General features: G+C 49.5%; 8 protein-coding genes across 8 annotated transcripts; 3 read left to right on the top strand and 5 right to left on the bottom strand.

The window, feature by feature from the left end:
- Positions 1–46: 46 nt before the first annotated feature.
- Pdw03_5382 (Phosphatidylinositol 4-kinase (STT4), putative) lies at positions 47–6,109 on the top strand (the record flags this gene model as incomplete). The annotated part of the gene is made up of 4 exons (XM_014683447.1): positions 47–54; positions 105–282; positions 347–4,774; positions 4,829–6,109. The coding sequence occupies 4 exons, from the start codon at positions 47–49 to the stop codon at positions 6,107–6,109; spliced, it is 5,895 nt and encodes a 1,964-aa protein (XP_014538933.1).
- A 642-nt stretch (positions 6,110–6,751) lies between these two features.
- On the top strand, positions 6,752–8,740 carry Pdw03_5381 (Major facilitator superfamily domain, general substrate transporter; the record flags this gene model as incomplete). The annotated part of the gene is made up of 4 exons (XM_014683448.1): positions 6,752–7,075; positions 7,147–7,403; positions 7,464–7,887; positions 7,976–8,740. 4 exons carry the CDS (start codon positions 6,752–6,754, stop codon positions 8,738–8,740), a joined length of 1,770 nt encoding a protein of 589 aa, XP_014538934.1.
- Positions 8,741–9,299: 559 nt separating this feature from the next.
- Pdw03_5380 (uncharacterized protein) lies at positions 9,300–10,022 on the bottom strand (the record flags this gene model as incomplete). The annotated part of the gene is made up of 2 exons (XM_066101043.1): positions 9,300–9,505; positions 9,647–10,022. The coding sequence occupies 2 exons, from the start codon at positions 10,020–10,022 to the stop codon at positions 9,300–9,302; spliced, it is 582 nt and encodes a 193-aa protein (XP_065957983.1).
- An 857-nt stretch (positions 10,023–10,879) lies between these two features.
- Pdw03_5379 (Nucleotide-binding, alpha-beta plait) lies at positions 10,880–12,859 on the bottom strand (the record flags this gene model as incomplete). Its single annotated transcript, XM_014683450.2, has 4 exons — positions 10,880–11,368; positions 11,425–12,056; positions 12,130–12,744; positions 12,802–12,859. The coding sequence occupies 4 exons, from the start codon at positions 12,857–12,859 to the stop codon at positions 10,880–10,882; spliced, it is 1,794 nt and encodes a 597-aa protein (XP_014538936.2).
- A 2,461-nt stretch (positions 12,860–15,320) lies between these two features.
- Pdw03_5378 (uncharacterized protein) lies at positions 15,321–15,609 on the top strand (the record flags this gene model as incomplete). Its single annotated transcript, XM_066101042.1, has 2 exons — positions 15,321–15,374; positions 15,439–15,609. 2 exons carry the CDS (start codon positions 15,321–15,323, stop codon positions 15,607–15,609), a joined length of 225 nt encoding a protein of 74 aa, XP_065957982.1.
- A 1,235-nt stretch (positions 15,610–16,844) lies between these two features.
- On the bottom strand, positions 16,845–20,476 carry Pdw03_5377 (ARF GTPase activator (Csx2), putative; the record flags this gene model as incomplete). The annotated part of the gene is made up of 4 exons (XM_014683452.2): positions 16,845–18,237; positions 18,284–20,157; positions 20,227–20,357; positions 20,413–20,476. 4 exons carry the CDS (start codon positions 20,474–20,476, stop codon positions 16,845–16,847), a joined length of 3,462 nt encoding a protein of 1,153 aa, XP_014538938.2.
- A 653-nt stretch (positions 20,477–21,129) lies between these two features.
- Pdw03_5376 (C2 calcium-dependent membrane targeting) lies at positions 21,130–23,023 on the bottom strand (the record flags this gene model as incomplete). The annotated part of the gene is made up of 2 exons (XM_014683453.1): positions 21,130–22,198; positions 22,254–23,023. 2 exons carry the CDS (start codon positions 23,021–23,023, stop codon positions 21,130–21,132), a joined length of 1,839 nt encoding a protein of 612 aa, XP_014538939.1.
- A 433-nt stretch (positions 23,024–23,456) lies between these two features.
- Pdw03_5375 (DNA excision repair protein Rad16, putative) lies at positions 23,457–26,348 on the bottom strand (the record flags this gene model as incomplete). Its single annotated transcript, XM_014683454.1, has 2 exons — positions 23,457–25,412; positions 25,464–26,348. 2 exons carry the CDS (start codon positions 26,346–26,348, stop codon positions 23,457–23,459), a joined length of 2,841 nt encoding a protein of 946 aa, XP_014538940.1.
- Between the last annotated feature and the right edge of the window lie 77 nt (positions 26,349–26,425).

Genomic DNA, 26,425 nt, shown 5'->3' with positions numbered 1-26,425 from the left:
CTCGGGATTCCTAATTTCCCATCCCTAGGCCCTTGGGTTTTTTACAATGGACGGGTAAGTGAGATCATTCAGCCTTTGGGAATCATGCTAACGGAAAATCAAAGCCTATCAGGTGGAATTAGAGGTTTTGCTTTCCAGAAGCTTGCTGCGTTGGCAGTTCAGGCGCCTGCTAATGGATCGGAGCTCGCTCGCCTCACGGAGCAGTCTCGATCGACTTGCGAGACTGATGGTGTTTTGAATGGAGTCTTGAAACAGCAGGCCCCAACGTCCCAGGTTCCAATGGTGTGTCTTTCTATTGATGCCGACTCCCCCCCCCCCAAGTGAGTGCGGGCTAACGTTCGGACAGGGAATCCGTGAACTAGATGTCCTCCTGGCCCTATGCAAAGCAGCCTCCTCGGTGAACGATCCAGAAAAAGCTGCTCAGTTGGCATTACAACTATCTCGATACCTGCCGGAGTCCCACAGCCAACTGTTTCGGCCCTCTCCATTCCTCCATGATGTAAAGCCGTCGCCCTGGGAGACTCTCACGAACAACCTAGCTCTGGCGCTCTTGTCGCTGGGAACTAAGTATTCAGACTTGCGACAGACGGCACTCGACGCCGTGCACGCATATTTAAACAATTGCGCCGAGGCCATCAATGCGGCCACACCTTTCCAATACTCTAGATCTGAGGCGGGACAGCAGGGCGTTCTGCATGAATCTGTTGCTGTTTTGTCAATCGCCGTTTCCCTTGTTGGCTTTATGGAAGCCTCCGCGGAATACACTTCAATCTGGCATGCGAGCGAAAAGTTGCAGATTGTCGATCATCTGCGTGGGATGCTGTCCGAGCCCTTCCTAATCGCAGTTGAGACGGCTTCGTCCACTCTCCGCAATGCAAATGTCGCGGAACATGCTTTCAAAGACTGGAGAAAATACACCCGTCGATATGCTGCTCATGGTCGCCCACTGAGTGCTATGCTTGTGCAAGAAGGCTATATGCGCTTTGTAAAATCGTGTGCAGTCTCTCTGATCGGGTTCCAGCACCTGACTGATGAACAACTCTTGGATGACTACATGACAGGCGTCGGCATTGCCAAGAGCTATGGCGAGGCGGATATTGCTCTGGTCGAGCGCGTCACCCGTATCATTAGTGAGGAAATTCACTTGCTAGAGGATGGCTCCGACTATCTGCAAGTTGGATCTCCTTGGCAGCAGCACCTTGCCTTTTCTGTTAAAGGACATGCCCTGATAGGCTTCCTTAACTGCGTGATTCTTGGTGAAGATGTAAACAATACCGAAGTACTGCTATCCTGGCTCGAGGATACATTGCTTGATTCTCAGCAAATGTCAAACGTGGAACTGTCTGTGACCGTTTTGAAGTGTACTGCCATTCTTGCAAGAATGTCTCCTAATGGACCATCTATTGGAAGACGCTGCATTTTGAAATTCCTGGCCCAGGGAGGTGTGTCGGCTCGCTCGACCGTTGCCGTCGCTTCTCAGTGCCTCGCCCAGATCTTGACTCTTCTTTCCGAGGACGCTGTGATTACTACCCTTTATTCACTTGGTAATGCGCTAAGCCCGAGTACAAACATAGATCAATCTAGCCAAGACCAAATCATCGAGGAACATACCGGGCCCGGGATGAACCTCGAGGCATACCCCAAAGATGCAAGTCAGACTTCGCTCTCGGAAAATGGCGAAGATGACACTATCGTCTACAGGAATGCCATTCATGCCATCGTGACGGTTGCGACTACTTGCAACGACGACAAAATCTGTGCATTGGCCCAGTCTATGCTTCTCCAAAAGATTGGCAAGATAAACATCGCAGTCGATGCCTTTATCATCCAGGAAACTGCCGTCCTTGCTTTGAGTGGTGGACAAGCTGAGTTCCAGCTTCTGTTGAAGTTCTATGCACGTATCTATCTTGATGGCGTCAACAAAGGACTGAACACCATCTCTGATGCTGTTCAATGTGCCATGGCTTACCTCTCGATTACTTTGGATCCAAAGTCACCGCTCCACAGGATTTATTTGATCCATTTGTTGGAAAGCATTATCAATAAAGGTGACGTGCCAGACCTTGAGCATGAACGACACAAGGATATTGTTTTTGCCGCGGACGATATCACACCCCTCTTGAAACCGCTCGCTCTACTCGTGTCTTCCAATGGCAGTTTTACCGGGGCTTCCGAATTAGCCTTGGAATACGATGAAGCCATTCTGACTCTGTTCCGAGATGCTTGGTTCAATATCGCCATCCATGGAATATCCCTCAGCTCTAGTGTTGCCCAACGGCATTACAAGGAACTTCGCCTTCTTGCATATCACTCCCCCCCTTTGGTTGCCGAGAACCACATGGAATCTCTGGAGAGCGATGTGGAATTGAACACGGTGCTCAGACGCGGGATGGGACCGCAGCGAGGTATGGAGCAGAAGAGAGCTTTAATATCTGAACTTCCTGGTCGAGAATCCGATATCAAGAAATTGGACTATTCAAGAGCAGTGTTTCTTAACGCTGTGGTCTTGGTCGAAATCCTCCGCGCCTCCTCGGGGGACTCTACTAAGACGCTCAGTTATTTCCTTGATCCAGCCTTGGCCACTCCGGAGATGGTTGTGTGCATGAATGCTGTTGCAGACAAGGCGGTAACCTGCTATCTGTCTCTTACACTTTCCGGTGAGCATGACGAATTTTCGACCCCTTACCTGTCTAAGCAGCTTGCCGGATTCCTGGTGGCTTGCTGTCATCGTATTGAAAGGGTTCAAAGTATTGCGATGCAGTGCGCCGACAGAATCATTCGTGAATGCCCTTCTGCCTTGTGCGAAAAGCATTCCCTCTTTGCGTTGCTTGAGATTCTAACCGTCATGTGGTCTTCCTGTCTCCAAGGAGAACTCGATGAGTTCGAGTGGAAGCCTTCCTTGGTGTCTCCCATGGGCATTGTTAAGGTCGAACTACCTGACAACTACACGTTGAGAAGAATGACTCTGAATCGGTTCCATGAACGAGCCAAGAACTGGGTGACAACCGTCCTGAACATTGCCCCATTAGATGTCAAAGGGTTACTTCAGACCTATCTTTCTGAATATGATGACGACGGTGGCTACGGACACATAGCGATGGGACGTTCATTTGCTCTCGAAATGGGCACCCTCATCCCACAAAGTGACCCGCGTCTTGGATCTATTAGTGGTTATGGAAACAGCGACTCCAATGTTGCATCTGATTTCATGGCACTATACACGACACGCCAGAAGTATCGACGTCCAGAGATACTTTCTCTCGGGGGGTTAAAAGGGGATAATTGTAGCGGCTCTGTTGAACAGTCTCGTGTTAACATTTTGCCTCAGTCTGCTGATTCTTTGGAAGAAACCCTTTCTTGTCTGTATGGACGGAGTATTGCTGGTGAGGAGATTCCCTTTGTGGAGGTCAGAGATGTCCTTCGGCAGGCTGCGGGACTTATTTGCAGCACTAGCAAGCCACGACTCTCCGTGGTTCACTACTTGGTTGCGTTGCCTTTCCAGATTTTCACCAAGGAGACAGTCAAGCTTGGTGTATCTCTCTGGCTTGGGGTCATTCACGAGAATCCAAACACTGAGCCACGGATCCTATGTGAGGTGATCGAGGCCTGGGAGAGAAGCATAAAACGCCGCAAAGGACTGTTCGATCCTACCTTTAAATACATTCATCCCCTGCATACTAAGATTGAACATTTGCCAACTGACAAGGATATTATGCTTCACATGCAGCAAAAAGCTCAAGACACACTCTCACCACACTTGCGAGTTCTTCATTTCTTCGAGAGCCACTTCAATGCTATCCGCCTAGGAAGTCTGCAAGATCAACAGCTGTTTTGTCGCTTGATTGGCAGTACTGTTGACGGACTTTCAAAGACCGAGGGCCACCCATTAGCGAGAGAAATCCATTTCCGCATTGTGCTTCTTGGTCTCAAAGTTCTGAGGCATCTCAGCCCTCGGAACAGTGGCGCGTTTTGGAAACTCAAAGACCAGATTTTGTCTGCTGGTTTGAGTTGGTTTAAGCACCCCCCAAGGTGGTCATTTGGAGGCAATCGGCTGCAGATCAAGGCGGAGGACAAAATTCTTAGCGAGGTGACCGCGGATTTACGAGGCGTTGCAGGTATCGCTGCCAGTCCGCAAGGGTCATACAAGTCTTTGCAAGCCAAACAAGACCTGCTTCAAATCCTCGTGGAGAACGAACGATCCCGCCTTCGAGTTTGGCTCTTTCCCCTAGATCCGGAGCGAAAGCACTACAAATCTTCCATTGGAGGCAAGAATCCCGATGAAGGCACTGTATCTTTACTTCGGCTTGCCTGGGCGGAAAATGCAGGGTTGGCTATTCAGATGGCTGCTCGATTCCCTTCGCCCAAAATGCAGGCTGATGTTAGATCATTGATACTCAAATTCCCCGAGAAGGCCATTGAGGAGCCAAGCGCTCTGGAGATTATGTTTGACAACTGTCTGCCCGCTGATGTCGGTTCCCAGTTGAAATACATGCTATATTGGGCCCCCGTTACTCCTACGGAGGCTATCACATATTTCATGCCCGCTTACGGCAACCATCCTTATATCCTACAGTATGCCATGCGGGCGTTGGAGAGCTATTCGATGGATGTTCGGTTTTTCTTTGTGCCGCAGCTGATTCAGGCTCTGCGCTTCGATGCACTAGGTTATGTAGATCGCTACATCCTCGAAACAGCCAAGTTGTCTCAACTTTTTGCCCACCAGGTGATTTGGAACATGAAGGCAAACTCCTTCAAGGACGAGGATTCTCAAATCGTAAGTATTGATGTTGTCTCTTGAATATCGTTGGCTAACATCCTGCGTTAATAGCCGGACCCCATCAAAGATACACTCGACCGTTTCCTAGATAATTTGATTTCAAGCTTCTCGGACGAGGAGCGTGCCTTCTACGAGAAAGAATTCTCGTTCTTCAATGAAGTCACGGGCGTCTCCGGCAAACTTCGCCCTTATATCAAGAGGAGTAAGCCCGAGAAGAAGGAGAAAATTGAGGAAGAGTTGCGTAAGATCAAGGTGGAAGTTGGAGTGTACCTTCCCAGCAACCCCGACGGTGTAGTCGTTGGTATCGACCGCAAGTCTGGCAAGCCCCTGCAAAGCCACGCAAAGGCGCCTTATATGGCGACATTCCGAATCCAGAAAACAAGACCACGATTGATTGAGAAGGCCGAGGCCAGCGCGGGTGACCACCACCACCACCAACGCCAACTGACGAATCATTCCGAGCCTGAGCAGGAAACATATGAAGTTTGGCAGTCAGCTATCTTCAAAGTTGGCGACGACTGTCGTCAGGATATGCTAGCCCTACAGATGATTGCGGCCTTCAGAAGCATCTTTATCAGTGTTGGTCTAGACGTTTGGGTCTACCCTTACCGGGTGACTTCAACCGCGCCTGGCTGTGGTGTGATTGACGTGCTTCCCAACTCCATTTCTCGCGATATGCTCGGCCGCGAGACTGTCAACGGTCTATATGACTACTTCGTGTCGAAATACGGAGGCGAGGACTCCACCCGATTCCAAGAAGCGCGCACCAACTTCGTCAAGAGCATGGCCGCCTACTCAGTCATCTCTTACCTGTTGCAATTCAAGGACCGACACAACGGAAACATCATGATCGACGATGCCGGCCATATCATCCACATTGACTTCGGATTCTGTTTCGACATTGCGCCTGGTGGTGTGCGATTTGAGCGCGCACCATTCAAGTTGACCGCCGAAATGGTGGCCGTCATGAGTGGAAACCATGACCCAGCCCATCACCAGGGCGGCAACTCGGGCATCACCCTCTCAGGCAGCTCCCACAACCCGACCAACACGCAGCCATACCGGTGGTTCGAGTCGTTGGTGGTGAAGGTATTCCTTGCGTCTCGTCCTTATAGTACGAAGCTAGCCCACATTGTCTCCCTCATGATTGACAGTGGTCTTCCGTGCTTCAAGCCCGAGACTTTGAAGAATTTCCGTGACCGGTTTGTGTTGGATAAGAGCGAGCGCGATGCGGCCGAGTACATGCGGGAACTTGTGCGCAAGTCGTACCTGAGCGTGTCGACTAAGGGCTATGATCAGTTCCAACTGATGACCAACGGTATTCCTTACTGAGATTATGTAGATGTTTAGTTTTACAGGTCAATCTCCCCCTAGAATTTGCATTTTTGATACCATACTTCTATATCATCGACTCTACTACCTGGAAATAGTCAATTCAATTCCAATCCACGGAGGATAATTTAAAAATATTCTCGATCTTCTCATAAAATCTTTGTTTCTAAGAAAAAGCATTGTTGACGTCATGACTTCGTCGGCACCGCGACATACTGACGTTCCCCGGACGACACACCGGCCAAGTCTGACCTTATTACATCTAAATGTTACTTTGCATGGATCATGGGAGAGAACAAACGGTTATCTGTTGAAATCGAGACCAAGTGTCAACAACAGCCGGGATATCACATAATGTGTATACTTCAGACATACTTCAATGGACCTCGGGGTGGCGCTTTCAGCAACGATTTACATCGCCCTAGGTCCGGGGACTGTTCCGGAAGTGGCAATAGCAATATGACGAAGTCAAGACATTTGACTCAGGCTAGGCCTTAATAATGTGCAAGACAGCTTTGAGCCTAGCCCTACTTCCGGATCTCCAACACCCGCACCCTCTTCCCTGATCAACCCAGATCTGGATTATCACATGAAACTGTATATTCTACATATTGTATAAATCTCTAATCTCTCACCTCCAGGATGAAAATCCCATTCCTCCACAAGCTCAGTGGTGGAGGAACAGGGACCAAGTCCCCGCCATTGACGGATTTGTCGGGGGAGTCCGTGATAGCGGATCGCGAGAAACGAGGCAGTAACCTGGATGAATCGTGTGTTCCATGGGTTACATGGAGATCTGTGTTGCTAGGCGCATTCGTCTCAATTGGGGGGGTCATTTTTGGATATGACACTGGCCAGATCTCGGGCTTTTTAGAAATGCGTAACTTCAAGCAGCGGTTTGCGCAGCTGAAGCCTGATGGGACGTACAAGTTCAGCAATGTCCGGTCTGGGCTGATTGTATCCATGGTGAGTGGATATTGTTGCACGTCTTTCAAAAAGGAAGCATGTGAATGTGAGAAAATCTTAACGCTTTTCAGCTTTCCATCGGTACATTGTTAGGAGCTCTCCTTGCCGGGCCATTGACCGACCGAATTGGCCGAAAATGGTCCATCTTTTTCTGGTGCATCATCCTCCACGTCGGACTCATCATCCAGATCTCCTCGCCATCAGGAAAATGGTATCAGTTCATGATGGGACGATTCGTTACAGGATTCGGCGTTGGAGCCTGTTCACTGCTGGTGCCGATGTACCAGGGTGAGATTGCACCAAGACACATCCGAGGAGCGATGGTGTGGTCAGTAATAACCCTACCCTCAACGCTGCGATACACACCATGACTCTAATACGACCCCAGCTCCTACCAGTTATTCGTAACACTGGGCATCTTCATCGCCTATTGCATCAACTTTGGCACAGAAAGCATAGACAACACCGCATCATGGCGCATCCCACTCGGTATCACATTCCTATGGGGTCTTGTCCTTGGAATCGGCATACTCCTCTTCCCGGAGAGTCCTCGCTTCGACTACCGGAATGGCCGCGTGGACCGCGCTCGACGTACGATGTCGAAGCTGTACGGTATACCTGAGAACCATCGGGTGATCGTGCATGAAATTGCCGAGATCCAAGAACAGCTGGATGCCGAGCAGGGGGCGCGAGGTGGGATCCGCGGTTGGCTTGAGATGTTCCAGGCGCCGCGCATGGCGTACCGCATCATACTTGGCGTTGTGCTTCAAGCCCTGCAGCAGCTGACGGGCGCCAACTACTTCTTCTACTACGTGAGTCTTCCACCCCCCCCCCCCCCCCCCCCCCCAAGGGTGTAAGGGTGTAATCCAATATACGTCGAGCCTAGCTAATATTATCTAGGGAACTGTGATCTTCAACGGAGCAGGAATCAACAACACATATGTGACGCAGATGATCCTGGGCGGAGTGAACTTCGGCACTACATTCGGGGGACTATACGTGATTGAGCATTTCGGACGACGCAAAAGTCTGATCGCAGGTGGGATCTGGATGTTCGTCTGCTTTATGGTGTTTGCATCTGTGGGTCACTTCTCGCTTGACGTCAATACGCCACGTAACACGCCCGGAGCGGGCAAAGCGATGGTTGTATTTGCCTGTCTGTTTATCACCGGATTTGCAATGACGTGGGGCCCGATGGTGTGGGCGATCGTGGCCGAGCTATACCCGTCGCGATACCGAGCGCGAGCTATGGCGATGGCGACTGCGTCGAATTGGCTGTGGAATTTTCTGATTGGATTCTTCACGCCGTTTATCACAGGCGATATTGACTTTGCGTATGGGTATGTGTTTGCCGGGTGTTTATTCTTCGCGGTGATCATTGTTTACTTCTTTGTTATTGAGGGTAAAGATAAAACGCTTGAGGAGATGGACATGATGTATGTGATGCGTGTGCCGCCATGGAAGAGCAGCAATTGGAAGCCGCCGGAGCCGGAAAATCGTCTCACGACTGATCAGCTTATGGATCTGAAGGTTGCGAAGAAGTACAACAAGGAAGAGGAGGGTGCGCAGAGCAGGAAGCAGACGGAGGGTGTGCCTGGACACACACATGCTGAAACTGCTGGGACTATGGATGATGCTGGGACAGGACCTTCGCATTTCTCTTGAGAGTTGGTCCTGGGTGACCTTGGGGTGACACGAAGAGTTGAAGTGGTGGGCTGCATATGGACCGAGAGAAAACTTGTGTGATATTGGGGGTAATTAACATATGGGAGAGCATATTCAGTATATACACTGAAAAGAACAGAGGAGATATAGAGTATTTCAAAAAAAAATAAGACTTCAGCGTCCAATAACCAGTGATCAGTGTTTTTTGGGGGGGGGGGGGCAATTTGCTAGTCATATAGGAGTAGAGTATAATCCTCCGCATCACCAGGATGGGGTGGGTAAGTGAAAAGGCTCAGAAACACATGAAAACGCTGATCACAATGCTGAAAAAAAAGACATAAATCGATGATCTTCCGTGGATCATTTTGATACATGTTCCTCCTATTTGTAAGAAAAAGAGAAAAGAGTTGGGAAGATACATCAAGAGGATAGAAATCCAGAATTGAAACAAGTCTGCTGAGACTTTTGGCATCGAATGCAGAAAGAAAAAAGGAATGCCAGAGGCCCAGTAGCACTGATCAGGATATACTTCTCTTGGAAAGATGACGCGAATCACTCTCTAATCCATAAAGTCACCCCTCAAGATCTTCTCCTGGAAGAAATCCGGCTTGTTCTGCTTAGGCTGACGGGGCATTTCCCGGCTAGGCTGCTCCATAGACGCAATTGAAGCGGCACGCTGGGCTGCCTGGGGGGAGACAGGGCCGCCGAGGGAAGGAGCACGCTCGGCACGAGAGCGGAGGGCCTCTGACCAGTTAAAGCCTTCGCCTAAGGGTCGGCGTGGTGCGTTAGATCTCTCATCCTGAGGAAACGTTGAAGTACTTGCGGAAGAACGGGTAGCAACAATGGCCGAGCCGGCCGGAGGGGAACGGCGCGGGCCCACGGCAGACGGAGGGGGGTAGTTTCTACCATTGCCTATGCTTCCTGCACGAGCATCACGGAGGGCCTGTGCACCAAAGGAGACGCGTCTCCCGAACTGCGAGTTGGGCGATGTTCCTATTCCCTGATCGTCCTCGAGGGTGTCCTCGATCGGGACGTTGGAGCCCATAGAGCTGGATAAGCTACCTTGACGGAAGTTGCGGTTGCCACCGAAGGCGGATGCCTGGGTGGGGGAACCAGATAGGCCTAGCGTGGTGATTGACAGCCGACGCTGGTTGAACTGCTGATTTGCAACATGGGTATTGGATGGGTTGCTTGGCTTAGAGAATATGTCGGCGATGGAACCACGACGTCGACGGTTCTCTGCATGTGGGACCGAGATGGGGGAGGTGGGATGGTTGGACATTGTCAGATGGAGGGTCTGAACTAGGAATAGGAAGCTATGGACGGACTAGCCGCCCTTTTCATGGAACAGAAAACTTGTTTGGAGTAAGATCAAAGTGACAAGAATGGTCTGATCACTTGGAAAGGGGAGGGTGGAATGATGGTGGGGAAACTTGATTTGAGGAAAGATTGAAAGGATGAGAGGTTGGAAACTTGAAAGGGTAAGAAAGAAGTTGGAAAGATGGAAAGATGGAAAGTATTTCCGATGATAAGAGATGAAGAGAGAATAAGAAATTGAAAGGAGAGGGGGGGCATTTATGAGGTTCACCGAAAAGCAAAAGAAAGCTAAGCATCCGATTTTCTGGGGAAAGTGGCGCCAAGTGGAGAGTGGTGATGTCGGTGGGCTGACTAAGCATTCCATTTGGGGTCTATGAGTCTATTAGTCTATTTTCCTATTAGTCTATTTGTCTATTTGTCTATTTGTCTATTTGTCTATTTGTCTATTTGTCTATTTGTCTATTTGTCTACGGATTTAATAGTATAGGTTAGATACTCTTAGTGACATGAATTGAATCTCATGATGCACTACATATTTTAAATGCATGGCTATAGAGCCATCCATGAAAATATCGGGTCTAATCATGGCTCCATAGTACCTAGAACCGATAGAACACAAGATAGAAAACCTCATGCAATTGTGCAAAACGCCATTCCCTACAGGAAAGAGGGGGAGCATTCGTGTTCGTAGCTCGAGAGTTTAAAAAAGAGGACGTATATATCGTATCCCGTGAAGTGTGATATTATACTAGGTTTCGGATTGCCTCCTGTCCCAGATTGAACTCTGTCAATGTCTGCCAGTAGAGACCGGGATCCAGAAACTCAAGGCAGGTGAAATAACTGAAGCAACTTGCGGCCGATCATCGGTTCGATTTCAGTACCGTCACGAGCGATTTTGACTTCCCGATTCGCATTCCAGGGGTTACGGAGGCCACGAGTGCGCTGAAAGGGCACTCGTTCCGTCGAAATCCATTGAATGCGGAACGGTTTACCAAAGGGTTGACTCTCTTCTAGATCATCGGGCTCAACACTTTTCTCGCTGGCGTTGTCGGTCTCATCTTCCGATGACTCAACTTCCCAGAAGATAGTTCCCCGCACGAAATCATCGATGATCCGGCCTTGGGGTGCTGTCGAGGTGGCCGCTGTCAGGGTCACATCGAGCTCGTCGGGCCCACCGGACGAGGGATCGGGCCGGGATGGCATTTCCAAGGCGAGCTCTTCGTCGTCGCTGATCGGCGACATCATGCGGGCGTATCCAAAATACTCGCCAGATTTATTGGCGGAGAAAATTAAATAGACGGAATCGGTGGTCTGGGCAAAGGTTAGCTTCGGTCATGGTAGTATCGTCTCTATAGGTCTATGCCTACCTCGAAAGCTTGATTCATCGCTGCCTCGTTGTGCGACTGCGTAGCCCAAATGCCACTTTGCTTGCTCAACTCGAGATCTTCCACTGTCAAGCTTTTAACAATGAAATACCGATCTACTAGCCGAGCCGGGGGCGGAGAGTTCCCTGTAGCAGGCGCGGCAGAGCTGAGCTCCGGTAGGATTGAATCATCGGGCGGGTCAGTAGCAGTCGAGGTAGCAGTCGAGGCAACCGTAGCCGTGGTAGTGGCAATATCCCCTAATTGTGACCGGGAAGCTTGATTCCCGACGGGAACTGTCACACCTACAGATCTGGACCCCGGAGCAGTGAACCCCTTTCGCAGTCGACAGACAACACGCACGCCCTGAAACCGGGAGTCATGGAATCTCGCCAACGCCGCGACACAGGCGGCCGCCGAGTTGTAGTTCACAAAGGCACAGCTACTCTTGGAGATCAGGAACACACTTTCGATGTCCTTTGTTGCATCTTGTGAGAAATGATCCTTGAGATCCACGACATTGGTTCCTGGGGGAAGATTTCCAACCCAGAGCGCGTGGCCGGATTGCTTTGGTTTTCGGGGCGGTCCTCGGGGGGTACTCGGCGCGGTTGGGGCTGGTTGTAAGGGGGAACTATTAACTGATGGAATTGCACGTTAGTTATGGGTTCCCAATCGAGAAGGCCGAGAGAACAAAATCATCCAAAAGCTCACCGGAGAGGAGCGGTTGGGTTTGGGGCTGCACCAATTTCATTTTCATGGGATTCGATCCATCCACAATGGTCTTTGAGACGTCATATTCCAGATCCCCCATTCTTTTATCGGCTTCTTTGTGCAAAGAGTCCGGTTTTGATGGCGAACTGGTAGTAGGACGGGCTGGAGAAGCAGCCTGAGGAATTTGGCCGACGGGAGACACTCCATGTTCATAGGGGACACCGTACGGTGAATGGAGGTAGTAGCCCAAGGTATATGGAGATACTTGCCTGGGACTGTGATTGTGCATTGGGGTTCCACGCTGGTAATGAGTTCCACGTTGAGCGTTGCCAGAGTGTTGAGGGATCGCGTACGACGGATAAGCTGGGTAAGACATGCCGTACGCTATGCCTCCGGAGTGTTGTCCATACGGAGCCATTGGCAGGGGATACATCAAACCTTGCCCTTGGGCAACTGAATACTGATGTGTGGGCTGATCATAACCTTGCGAATGATTGCCTGGAAGGAAGTATCCCATGTGGCCCATATTTAAGGGAGAAGGGGTGGTTCCATATCGAGCTTCTGCAAAGCTGGAATAGTGTCTGACAATGGGAGGTTGTGCTGCAGCAGATGCACCTATGAAAACATTTCGGTCAGTAGATCATGCTTGGACGGGGTTTGACAGGAACTAACCCTGTTCTGGTGTCGGGGCTGTCCTGTCGGCTGACTTGTCTGGAGGAACATTGCCCATGGGGGTTGTTGATGAAAGTTTTAGTTGTTTAGAAGCTACTCTATAAGATTTAGTGTATGAAATGGGGCCTTTAGTGCTTGAGATCTTACCAATTAATCACGTAGCCCGAGGCTTCTGAGGTTCTATAAGAAATCCCACAAATGCATGTGATTTCCTCAAGAGTCCGATAGAAAAGACAAGAATAGTATAGAATAGAATGGTGTAGCAGAGAAGGTATGACGGTATTCAAAAGGGAAAAGCCCAAGCTATGCAGGTTAGATCTCTGGAGTTTGGAATATGGGAAATCTCAATAGAATGTGTGATGGTAAGAGGAAATTGAAAGGGGAAAAATGAGAAAAATTGACAAACACGCACTAAAAATCACACCCACCCCCTCCCCTATCTCTAGGCCATAAGCCCAAGCTCACAAAACAAAGTAGGTTGGACAAAAGGACAGGGGATTATAGAGAAAAGATAGAAGTGGGTTAGGCATACGAGATAGGGGAAGCTTACAGGGCTATAACCGGAGCAAAGCCAATACATGAAAACACCAGATCAGGTAAATACGATGTGATCTCCCAAAAAATCGGTGGACATACCTATTTTGTTTTAAAGCGTTATGACCTGGAACGGTCTAGACAGGACCAAGAGGGGCAGAAGGTGTGGTAAATGGCAGAGCAAAAGAGCCGAGGGAGACCATAGAGGTGATGGAATTCCCAAAAGCTTGAAAAACACCTCTCAAAGATATAAGGGAAAAGATAGGACTTGGGAACGTAAGTATATGAAAGTATCCTTTGAAGAGTGGCGGATCTGTTAATAGGTGGAGAATTGAAGCCAATTAACTCCCTTGGTAGGTGGCAGGCTACTGGTTATGTCAATGGCTTCAAAGTACACAAGAGAACTTTCCAACGATCCAACGATCTTTTGTAAATAAAAATAAAAAAAAAAGAGTGGAACGGGGTTCGGGACTGTACTGTAGACATACAGAAGGGCTCCAACCCCCCCCAACAGAACCTAGGGTGATGGTGATTGACAACGAATCAGAGACAAATAAGGGACTCGGGATTCTTCTCGGGCATAAAAAAAATTGGGGCGTGAGTATCGTGTCATCTGTGCAGATGCGCATCAGATGCAGATCACCGAGCATTCGCATTTTGTTTTTTTTTTGTGTTCTGTGATGGGAGTATCTAGGGGTGGGGCCAGCAGAACTGTCGCGATTGGGGGTATAAAAATATATTGAGGGACGTGTGGGAAAAAAAAATTGGACTTACACATCCGGGGAGCCTCTTCAAACCTGGACCAATCGTCGAGTTGACGGATTTGCCACTTTCAGGGGTGGAGAGGACAACCCCAAGAATGGTTTCAACGTGATAATGAGCTCTGTGCAAAATCCGTACAACGGTGCTCGGTGCTCGGCCCTCGGTACAGTGTGTATCAACACACGCAAGGACAGAATGAGCCTTTAAATCCGACGGGGCATAACCGCAAGGGGAAGCTATAGACTGGAGATAGCTATTCTGGATACACTCCCACTAGGCTCGATCATGATCCCACCAATTACGTATGGAGATGGGTTCTGAGGGGGACTTTCCACTTGGGACGTGGACATTGGAAGTCCACTGTTGTATATTGGAGCATTTCGAGTCCAAGCCCATTTCAGAAAAGGGACATGTGCTACCGTCTAGTGCGACACAGCAAGATTGCCTGATTCTGAGCCATGGTAGCTGGGAAAAGAGGGAATTGGGTGAGCGGAGAACAGAAAAAAGGGACAGAAACGAGGTGAAGTTGGATCCACTTGATCCATCGGCATCTCAAGCCAGCCAATCAGAGGCGGAGATTGGGGACTACATTATATAGAATAATTACGTTGATACATGTCCCCGTGTGGCCACATGTCTTTCTACTAGACAACGTATGGTACGATATACTGTAAAAGAAGATATCTATCCCGAGGTCCACTGCAACAGGCTTCCTAATACGCCAATCAGAGATATCGGAATCAGCCTCGGTGACGCTGGAGGCATTTAGGTATTCAGGTTGGAATTATGGCAATGGGTGTTAGCGGGAGAGTGTGAGGTACCTTACATCCGACGAAACCGAGAACGATATACGGTTGGTAGCACTAGAGAGGGAAATTTATTGGTTCATGCTCTTGCTTCCAGCGAGTAGCACATATTTGGTACATTTTACACAAGATAACTTAACTTTAACGTCATACAAAGTAGTGTGTGTGTTCTATTTTCCTTGGCTGTCCATGTCTGGACTATGTCTCCAAATCGGTTGACTGGTCTCGACTTATAGTTGAACAACTGTCCTGGTTATAAGAAGACATCTACATCCACCCAAGGCAGCATGAGATCGTATACTGCATTGTGCAATATCTAAATCCATTCTCTCGACAGTGCCCTGTGACTCATCTCCTTTGCCACTTTCTTCCCCGTCGAAGTATAGTCCGGCCGAGAACGATAAGAATAGACATCCTATGATCTACGATAAACACAAATATATGCAAGTCGAGGGGTGGTACACATTGACAGTGAGCCACTGACGCCCCGTTGATGTAAGTGCATTCGCCTTCCGCTGTACTGAAGAAGAAACAGGCTGGGAATCGGTGGTCCACCGTGAGTGGTCAGAGTTCGTCTTCTCGAAGTCCACGGGTGTCGGCTGTCTTCTACGGGAAGACGCCACATGAACACCTCAGGCGCCACTCTGGGACCCATGACGTCATACACAACCCCCACGTGAACCCACAACTTTTCTATACAACATGACTCGGTTCATGAGCCCCTCTATGGTGGATGCACCACAAGGGTATTCAACAGTGGGAAACCAATCATAGATGTACCTAGCCTCAGTCGGACTTGGCCATCAAGGGTTAAAATATGGCAAGTTGACCCATTCTATCCATCTGTTGTAAACGTGTTGTGTCATCGGTGGCTTTGTGGCTGCCACTATAACATACAACATGACCCCAATCACTGCAGGGATCGGCAGAGTTTCGAGCAGGACATCTTCATTGTTTCCATCCTCGATTCTCAACGTTGAGATTGTCACTCAGAAAAAGCCTGGACTCAGATCATCTCCATCGTTGCGTCGCATACAATGGTCCTCTCACAGCCCTCATGTCTCCATATCTCCATACCACCAATACCCTTACGTTGTGCGATGTGTCTGTGAATGGCTCTATTTCCGTCGAGAAAACCGCAGGTCTTACCATCCTCGGCCACCGGTAGACGCCACAGCCCCACGGTCCGTTGGGATTATCACCAGCTGGGGTTAGCGGGTAGACTCGGGCATTTTGGTGTTGCCAGTATTAGAACACCTCGTTTCTGGACAAGGTATAGTGCTAGTATGTTTTAGAGAACCGGTGATTTATGGTTGATAGTTTAACGTGGAAAAGTGGATGACGAGGGGAAGCGAAGAAAGGAAAACAGGAGGTATTCTAACTAGCTCTATTCAATATGAATATGCCGGGGATAGACTGTGCAGATAGCCGGTAGATGGCTGTTTTGAGAACTTCGTTCTCCCGTGGCCACGTTCGATTACTGCGATGGCAGATTCCACCAAGGTCCCCAAGGCTCGATGAACACAAGTCCCCCCAAACGGAGATACACCAGAGCACATCTACATATAAAACATGTTGATCAGAACGCAGGGCAAAGGCAACGGACCCGACCCATATTTGAAATTGTAAAAAAGACCATAAACCATGAAAGTGGTGAGAAACCAACCATAAGCGGGATCGAAATGCAAGTATCAGAGTTGACACGAAGAAGTGTAAAAACAAAGAAAAGAAAGAATAGCACCGCTTGGCCCTCATGGAAGTTAGAGCCAAACTGCCAAAAAAAATTTTTTTTTTCTGATCAGAAACAGAAAACAAAGAGTAAAAAGGAACATCAACAAAAGTCATCAGAGGGGAATTTTTCATGCGGAATCTCATTAAACACGATATAATTACGATTATGGGGCGGCGCGGCTGATGTGCTAGGCGGGGGAGAGAAGCCCTTTATCGATCAATTCCAAGTGAAGCCACTTTTCCCGCAAAGCGGGCACCAGCGCTTCCTCTTTTGGAGAGCTTCTCTCTGTCTTTATCTCTGCTTTCTGCGAGAGTTGGAGCGTTTGACGAAGAAGAAGATTCCTTGCTGCGGATAATTGGGAGGGAGCCCAGGGTATCGTTCGCAGAGGACTTTCCACCCAGTGGCGGTGGAGGCACGCTAAAGGTAGATGGGCGGGCGGTCCGTTGGCTGAGGTAGAGCTTGGCTGCGGGGGAGAGAGGGATGGAGGGGGGCTGTGGCGGGATCTCTGCGCCATTTTGGACTAGCAGCTCGGCGATAGGGAACGGGATGGCTTTTGCGCTAGACCTGGCGGCGAGAGTGGTCGGTGGGGCGCCTGGGGACGCAGGATCAGCGGCGGCGAGGGCTAGGAAAGTGGCGTGGGTGTTGCGGGAGCGATCGGTAATGTTTACGTTACCACGCAGGGCGAGGCCGTAGAGGACGCCTTGGATGTCGTTCTGTTTGATTGAGGCGAGAAGTGTTTCGCCAGGCGTCGCGAAGCGAGAACGTGGTGAAGGCAGATGCTCAACGTAGGCTCGATCAACATATTTGGCGGTGATAAATTTCAACCGCTGCTCCCGTGTAGAACTGGCGCTCGGCTTGAGCTTTTGATCTAGGGTCGCCTCCCAAATCATATTGCTGACGCGGTTGCCAATCTGCAGGAGAATCTCGACAATGTCGTTCGAGAAGGAGTGTACATCCAACGTGAGAGAGCGGATCTTGGATATGTGCGTACCCAGAGAGCGGTGAATACCACTACATTCAATGCAGAGAATGATTCCGAGGTTGATGGACACCCACTCAACCTTGGATGAGGATCCGCAATCAGCACACCAGTTGTTGCCTTGGTCCGCATCCCGTACAACCTGCAGAAGTTTTGCAGGATTCTCTTCAAAGGTGTTGCCATCATGACGGACATAGCCCGGACGCGCACCGACTGTAGTTCGGCGGATGACGCCGGCGCTGTTGCCAGAGCCAGAGCTAGAGTTGGAATGGGAATGGTGACCAGACACAGACGAGCTTTTCCCTGTTAGAGCGGAGCCAATATCCCGATTGGTCAGCGCATTATTCCTAGACGCGGAAGAAGCTGAAGTCTCCTGGCCTTCGACCGCGCTTTGCAGCGCGTTGTTGATAGACCTGATCCAATTGGACATGTCGTCCTCGGATGTGGCTTGGTAAATACGTTTGAACTGGGGTGTGATCACTTCGAAACAGAACCGTCGCTCCGCATTTCGAGCTTCACGGACGGATGCCATGCGCAGATCGATGGGGTCCATATGTAGATCCAGTTTTTGTTTCCAGTTGCTATACTCGGATAATTTTCCTTGATCCAAGACAATCCAAAATCTGACAAAATTAGAAGTTGATCAACCCTTCATGCGCTTGTACTTACTTGTGCCATGCCTGCTTGTTGATCCCCTTGGGGTCGATGTGAGACCCTGGACGGGATAGTGCCCACAGGAGGCCTTCTTTCCGCTGTTGGCCACTGGTTCGATCACATCCAAGACTGTTCTGTTCCTCAAGATCTCGGATACCCTTGAAGCGATTCTGGCCCGCATTACTGACTACCGTCGAGCTTGACGCAGGTGCACTGATCCCTGTGGGTGATGCAATGGATCCCGCATTTGCTTGAGATGAAATTGATGAGGTATTGCTAGTGACTCCTCGGATCTGGGAGCCTGTGCTATCGGCCCTACCGAGCTCGACCTCGGTAGAAGGACCGCCATTAGCAGTTCCCGGAGGGATGATAGGTATACTCATTGGGCCGCCCACAACGTCAGGCTCAAGATATGGGTTACTGCCATTTTCCAGAGCCCGGCGCTTCTCTTCGCGTTCTGTACGCTGGAATTGGAACTCCTTGTCGGCCTGGTCCACCTCGTGAATAAGGGCATCCAGCTGAGGGGTCATCCCTTCAACCTTTTTGGCGGCTGACAGGAAATTCTTGACTTGGCAACTTGCATACTTGGTGAGGTGTGAGAGAACCTCTTGCTCTTTGCGACCTCCGTGGAGATCTTGCATAAAAGAGGAGTAATCGAATCGCCTCAATTCGAAATTCCGCCGCTTGACTTGATACTTTGAATCGCTCTCGGCACGCTTCTTCTCTTTCAGTGAGTCCTGCCGCTGGCCCAGATACCGACTGACATATGCGTAATAGTCACGGCTTTCTTCATCCCAGTCCTTCTTTTTGGCTTCTGCTTGTTTGATGTCGTTGTTATATAGCTTGACCAGAGGATCAATCACGAGTTTTTGAAGTTGCACCGTGTTGAGCTGCTCGTAGTTCAAAATCTGGCGAGCGATCTTCTCGAAGTAGTGATCCAAAGCGGGTTGAATAGCATTTGAATTGGACGTGGATGCATCATTCAATGAGGATAGAAACGCTTCCATGGCCTCGTTGCAATTGGCTTGCGCTAGCTGCGCGCTCTCGGCTTTCTTGAGCACCTTTTTAATTTTGCTGCGCATGTTGCTTGTCTTCGATTCTAGCGCTTTCATAGTAGCCCGGAATAAGGGTCCGTCCTCCACTCCGCTCATCTCATCGCCTACCCGCGAATGTGGGAGGTCCACCTTAGCTGGTGGTGGGGGAGGGGGCACAGATGGCAGAGGAGGGGGAGGAGGAGGAGGGGGGGGAGGGAGCGGGAGACTCTTCTCTACTGGCTCAGGCGGAAAAGTGGAGGGAGTGTAGGTGGATTCGGCATCGCTATAATGAGATACGACAGATTGAGTCGATGAAATACGAGAGCGCGGGAAGACGGGTAACTCCAGGTTTGGCGATGAGATCTGGGGACTCGGTAGGGTACGCATGGAGTTGTGCACCCAGAAGGAAAAATGGGCAAGTGTGTTGAGGCGGTTAGTTCTCTGGTCATAATCCAAAAAGCTGCAGCTGTTGCGCCAGCCGCCGCCTTTGTCCTCTGTTACCTTCGGAGGCTTCCATCTCCATGACCATTCGAATGACACGGACGGGGTACCCCCAGTAGAGTAATCTCCGATTAGTTGGACATTCGAGTTATTCTGAAGGTTGGGGTTCGCATGGAACTCTCTTGTGATCAGATTATCCAGTTCCTTCGAATTGGATGCGTGAGCGAACGTGAGGCCCATGAGACTGGTGTCTGCCACCTCGGGCATAGTTGTTGAGACACCATTGACAGAGTTTGGAGCATTGCCGGTCTGTGTTTGACGAATGATAAAGGTAAAGTTGAAGATCAGCTCCTCGTCGTTCGACAGGCGAAGCATGAACGTTGGGACCGGAGCAGCGGAGGGGGTGTCGGGGTCCTAATGGGGTTTGAGGGATCTTGTTAGCCTAGACGACATCATGCATCCGGGATTTTGGGCACTGCGTACCTGAATATATTCGATCGGAGTGTCGTCGCCGGCATCGCGCTTGGCTGCGAACCTCGCCGCAGGGAACGCGTTGGGGGATAGAGTCAGAAGACGACGTCGTGGGTTGCTTATCGTGACGGATGCGATCGAGACTGAAATTTCATGAGTATGTTGACAAGAGTTTCCGATTCGAAATTTTGAACCTACAGCGATTCTGATCCTTGAAAAACAAGTTCCCCGCATCGTCAAGGCGGCTGCCAACATTCCCCATGATGGCGGCAAAGGGATTAGGTCACGGCGCGAGAAAGGGACCGAAGGAGCGGGACCAATCGTTGGCCATCGACGGTCTGCGAACCTGCAGTCGGATGGCCGTTGTATTGAAGCGTGTAAAAGAACCGAGTAATCATTCAGTGAAGGTGCCAAAGGGATGAGAGAGAAAGCTCAAAGATCTGAAGGAGGGGGCGAAATCGGATAAATGCGCAGGCAACCACCCCCCCCCCCCCCCCCCCCCCATAGTGTCATTTAGTTTTAGAGCTTCTTTTGAATTTCTCAACATCTATGCTTATCTCGATGTAGAGATCTTTGTGTGTATATTGCTTAATTGTCCTTTAGTTTGGCCTCATTACAAGAGCTGTATCGAACGACGGACAACATTCAACCAGACTACATTCATATATGAACATGATCATAACCTCACTTCTGATTGAAAAATACTATAGAAACATCGAAATGGACTTTCTAGATATCAAATTTGCATTATTAGGACCAACTATTCAAAGCAGCAAAAAAAAAATTTTTAAGCCTGGTATCAAAAAAGTATTCGTGAACGTCGTGAGACTTGGTTCCAAACCAAGTTCAATCGAAAATCATACGTGGCCTGCGAAGACCCGGGATTAGAATAAGAAAGTCAGAAAACAAAATTAGTCAAGTCGTGAACTGACTTGTCCCATTCTTGGGGTCAGTGGTGACCGCACCAGTCGATACGGGGCGCTCACGGGTAGAAAAGTACCGATGCTTGTGCTTGTGGCCATCGGGCTTTTCATCCGCTTCTACCCAACGCATAACCTGTCCTCGTAGATCACGCATCTCGTGGACTCGTCGGGAAAGATCTCCTCGTTGCTTGGATTGGCCACTGCGCTCATTGAGCTCATCCTCTTCCGAGCTGGAGATTGACAGCGAAGACGTGCTGCTTTGCTGCAGGAACATAATGACATTGCCAGCATTCTTCTTGAATTCGCGCTGCTCGTTCTTCAGATTCCCCATTCGTTCCGCATCCGCCTGGCAATCCAGAGTGGTAACATGGAGACCGGGGAAGTTGGAAGATATGAATTCCTGTAGGAGTGGTAGCTTCTCTGCATTGGGACGGTATGTTCCACTGTCGTTATCAATAAAGAGTTCGTAGTCCGCTGGATTGGTCGAAATTGGAATCCCTTCTTCAGTTTGATCTAGATCCTCATCCTCATTGCGGTTCTCATCTTCCTCCACGGGGAATTCGTCTGTGGGTACTGTGCTCGATTCTGCGTACTCTGAATTCTCAGCGCGCTCTACACGCTCTACCGGGGAGTTACGGCGATGGCGATGCTTGCGCCGCCGAAGGAAGAATTCACCCGAGTACGCAATGTAGATAGACACATCACTGTGCATGGTGTGCTTGCTCAGCATATCAATGCCAAATTCCTTGCCAGTCTCTGTGAACCGGAGTTGTCCGTCCAGGGTGAGCACATAGGTGAAGATCCGCCCTCCTTGACCATAGTGTGCAAATTCTAAAAACTTCTGCGCAAGTTCACGGCAAGGCGTCTGGAAGGACCCATGTAAGGTAGTGCGATCGAAATTATAGATGCGCTGGTGTTGGTGGTGAAGCGCTTTATGCAGGATACGCCCTCGTAGACTCTGCGCCTGGAACATTCCAGCCACGAATGGCTTGAATTCCACATACCGATGGTATAGCTCGGCGGGAATGGGGCCTGTGAGCTGCATCTGAATGGCTTGAAAACTATCTGGGGGTCAGTATATAAATTGCCCGGGGGAGAAAGGGAAGGAAAACACACTTGTAACGGCTAATAGACTTGCCAGTACCATCTTTGCTTTGAACCTCGTCTTTAACGCCAGCCAGCCGTCCAATTAAAGGAGAAAAATGCTTAAACCAATGGTTGGGACCAACAGTGTAGACCTGACCCCCCTCTGTGCCAGGAGTTTTGCCAAGACACTCGATACTGACCACCAACCAAGACTCCTTGCGGTGCCCGGTCGTAAAAGCGGTGACGTTTGTAAAAACGTAGACGCGCTTGCTCCCAAAGCGCTTTTTAACTTTAAAAGACCTTTCCTTGAAACCTGCCCAGTCCTCCGAAAGTGTAGGAGCGTCGATGAAAGCGATTCCTAGCTTATCATCGTGATCCGTGGGGTCCTCGTCCATGAGATGACATTTCAACTGAAATCCCGAAGCGGGGACATTTGCGACAATCCATTCGCATTCCCACTTGGGATTCATGTCCTTGCGTATGGTCGGGGTGCGGAAACGCAGGTCGGGGTCTTGTTTGTGGCGCTTCGGCAGGTCGACTACCATATGTGCAGAGACATAGGGATCGGAGGAGAAACTGCCAAAATCTGCGATGGGTAGGTCTTCTGCGCGATGGAAAGTAATTTTGAGGGTGTAGCCTGGTGGGGCTTTGGGGATGGGAGTGGCATCGAAGCCTCCGGCAGGTTTTGACTCTCCATCCATAGTGAGCCGGCGATGTATCTTGTCGGCCTTCTCGACGAATTTGGGGCCATACTTGTCGATGGTATGGACAGGTAATGACTGGGGTTGGGAGTCTTCCATGTTATAGGAAACAAAATCTCTTTCACGAGATAGGTCAAAATATGTTGTAAATAAGAAAAGCCATGGAGGGGAAAAAAAAAGAGGGAGGGAAAGCAGAGAGTCCAAGCTTTTTCAGCCTTATAAATGAAGAACCGGAATGAACTCGTCCCACTTGAGGCCGGAAAGATGAGCAAATCATCCAAGAGTTTTATTTACTAGCCTTGTTCAGCCTACACATGTTTATTACATCTTTATTAGAGTGTGAACTTTTGTCACGTACTCTGTGACTTGAAATGAGTTCAAGGCAAAATACTATCAGGAGATACTCCGTACACAAACTTCTAATAGTACAAATGGAGAAATACAAGTCATAAGTTCATGAGCACCGAGTTGAAAAGTTTTAACTCCTTGCATGACTGACGAATGTGGCGTATTGAAGAATCGGGGTGCTTTTTCAGGTTCCTCGGAAGAGAAACTGCATGTCCTCCGGGGTCAGCTTTTCCAATGCTGCGGCTTGATCTTTATTCAGGGTACCTCGGATGAGATTGGCTTTCTTCTCTTGAAGTTGAATGATTCGCGACTCGACTGAGTCCTCGATGCAGAGTCGAGTGACCACGCAAGGCCGCTGCTGGCCGATTCGGTGACTGCGATCGGCGCTTTGCCATTCCGCCGCGGGATTCCACCACGGGTCGATAATGAAAACTCGGGATGCTTCTGTTAGGTTGAGGGCCACCCCACCAGCCTTGAGAGAGACCAAGAAAACCTCAACCTCAGGCTTAGTCATGAAATATTCAATGGACTTTTGCCGCTGTGCCGGGGTCATCGATCCATCCAGCATTACGGTGCTGAACCCGGCATGGCGTAGCCGCCACTCGACCAGTTGTAGCATGGATGTGAATTGGGAGAAGATGATGGATTTGGGGGTATGGCTTTTGCCTCGCTCCTTGAAGAGTTCGTAGAGGAGCATCTCGATTTTGGTGGACGAAGTCCAACTTTCCATGGAGATGCGGTTGATGATGGAATTCTTCTTGACGGACTCTTCGTATTCTGCAAGGGTGGGCTGTTCTAAATCAATGGAAAGGGCGATATGGCACCGTGGACAGTCGACGTGCTTGCTGTCGTCCTGAAAGGACTGGATAAAGTCCTTGGCGCATTGACGACAGAATTCATGACGGCACTGAGATCGAATGGCATCTTCTGCAGGCTCATCACATATGCAACACACAGCAATGTTGAACCCTACTTCCGCTTTTTTCTTCAAAATCAGATCGGGATGATTCGCAACTTGGCGCATCTGCATGATTAATCCGAAGATATTGGCATAGTTGTTCAACATGACACCCTCGCTGACATAGGTATCGAATTTTCTAGTCGAGTTCGTCATAATGCTGCGTGAGAAATCTTGTTCGATCTCGCCGAAAAATTCATTGTGCAAGGTGATACGTTTAGCTGGAAGCTCCATCGACTTTGTGTGCTGTTGCTTCATTCGGCGGAGCATAATGTGATCAGTGATCAGACGGAGTTTATCAAGACCGTCTTTACGCTGTTGCTGAGTTTTCCCCTCGATGATTGGGTTGAGAATCTCCTTGTTGAAGATTGAAATATGCATAAACCCAGTGTGAGAGCAATCAGTACAACGCCCCTCTTTGGTCGAGGTCCACTGGAGTTGTTCGCAATCGCACTGTTTACAAAAGTAGCATGCGAATGGCTTGACTTGTAGAAAGCGTAGAAGAGAAAAGAATTCTCCAATCCGGTTCTGTACAGGTGTGCCCGATAGGCACCACTTGTAATTAGCCTCCAAGGCAAAGCATGCTCTGGCAACCCCCGTGGTACGCGACTTGATACTATGCGCCTCGTCAAGAATGAGGCGGTGATAGTGGACTGCGTGGATGACACTGTTTGCCTTGACCATCGTTTCCCCGCGCGAGAAACCTTTCTCCTGCTTGCGATAAATGGATTCGAGACTTGCATAGGAAATCATGATGACATCGTATTTGCGAATTTCAGCCTGTGTCAACTTTTTGACTTTCGCGTCGGAATTGTGGTAGACCAAAACTTTCAGCTTTCCATCCGTGTATTCCTTGATCTCGGATACCCACTGCATCAAAGCTACCGGTGGCACGAGGACAAGAGTAGGATCCGGCTGGGGGAAATCGGACATGATGAGTGATACTGCTTGGATAGTTTTTCCCATGCCCATCTCATCCCCCAATAAGCCACCCTTGTATTGAGTCTTTTCCTGTGCTATCATCCAGTTCAAGCCCTCCAGTTGAAATGGCTTAAGTTTTCGAGTAATGGACACAGGTTGCTTGGCTTCCTTTGGTTGGATAATCGGTTGTGCTTTGAGCACATCCCACATGGTACCAATGGCAGGATGTTTGCTCACCAGGTTCTTTCGGTCTCTTTCTATCTAGGTGATGGTCAGTCATGCAAAGACACGCGGGGAAATATTCCGACTGACACGGCGAGCTTTCCGCTGCTCTTCCCAGGTCGGGGGCAGATCAGCTTCAGAGTCGTCAAAATCGCCATTGAGGTCTTCCCCGAGCGCACTGGGAGTTCTGCCCTCTAGGGGATCCTCTGAGGTATCCGAGTAAGAAGTGCCAGAACCAAGTGATCCTGGTGGCTCAGGGCTCAACGGAGGGAAGCGTACTGGTCGAGAATCTGGGTCCGATTCGTATTCCAAGTGTTCATCGACGAATTTGTCTGCGAGCAACCGTTGTTCTGCTGTCGCACGTGGGTATTTGTATTTGGCCAGAGCGGTATCGAAATTCTCGAGATCGGGTTGGACAGACAGAGCACCCGTAGGTCGTTTTACCGTCTTTTTTTTGTAGGCATAAGCTAGTGGAACATCAGAGGCATCATCATCCTCAGTCAAAACAGCTGCGGATCGTTTTCTTCCTCTTTGGGAATTTCCTAGGGATAATGTGCTCGACTGTAGTTTTTTCACGCGATCGGCGGCATTGATACGCGCCGACGGCTTTGTTGCAATCTTGGTATCGAATTCAGTAGCTGGGGTACTATAGCTCGTGGACTGATTCCCAAGTGAAGTCCGAGAATTTGAATCACTGGGAGATTCGTTTTTCATGGGCACAACCACCGCAATTCTGCCTGAAATAAAACTGTCTGGTACCACTGAGTCCGATAGACCGACATCATCATCCTCATCTGTTTCGGAATCTTTTATGACACGAGGTCGAGATTGAGAAAGGGATGATCCACTGACTTGCAGAGGTCCTGATCGACTTGATCGACGGAGAGGGGAGGAATTCCTCAATGACGTTTCGCTTAATGGTACATCATCGTCTGAATCAGGGATTGTGGTTCTGGGTCTCAGATTGCGCCTCATGTTGAGAATTTTGGGAAGGGGGGAATAAAGAGCGGTGGTGATATGACAGCTTTAAATTGGGGTTATTGAGCTATAAA

The sequence above is a fragment of the Penicillium digitatum genome, chromosome 6 (assembly GCF_016767815.1).
Source record: "Penicillium digitatum chromosome 6, complete sequence".
Classification (NCBI taxonomy): domain Eukaryota; kingdom Fungi; phylum Ascomycota; class Eurotiomycetes; order Eurotiales; family Aspergillaceae; genus Penicillium; species Penicillium digitatum.
Note: the sequence above shows the minus strand (reverse complement) of the source record. Positions and strands in the feature narration are given on the sequence as shown.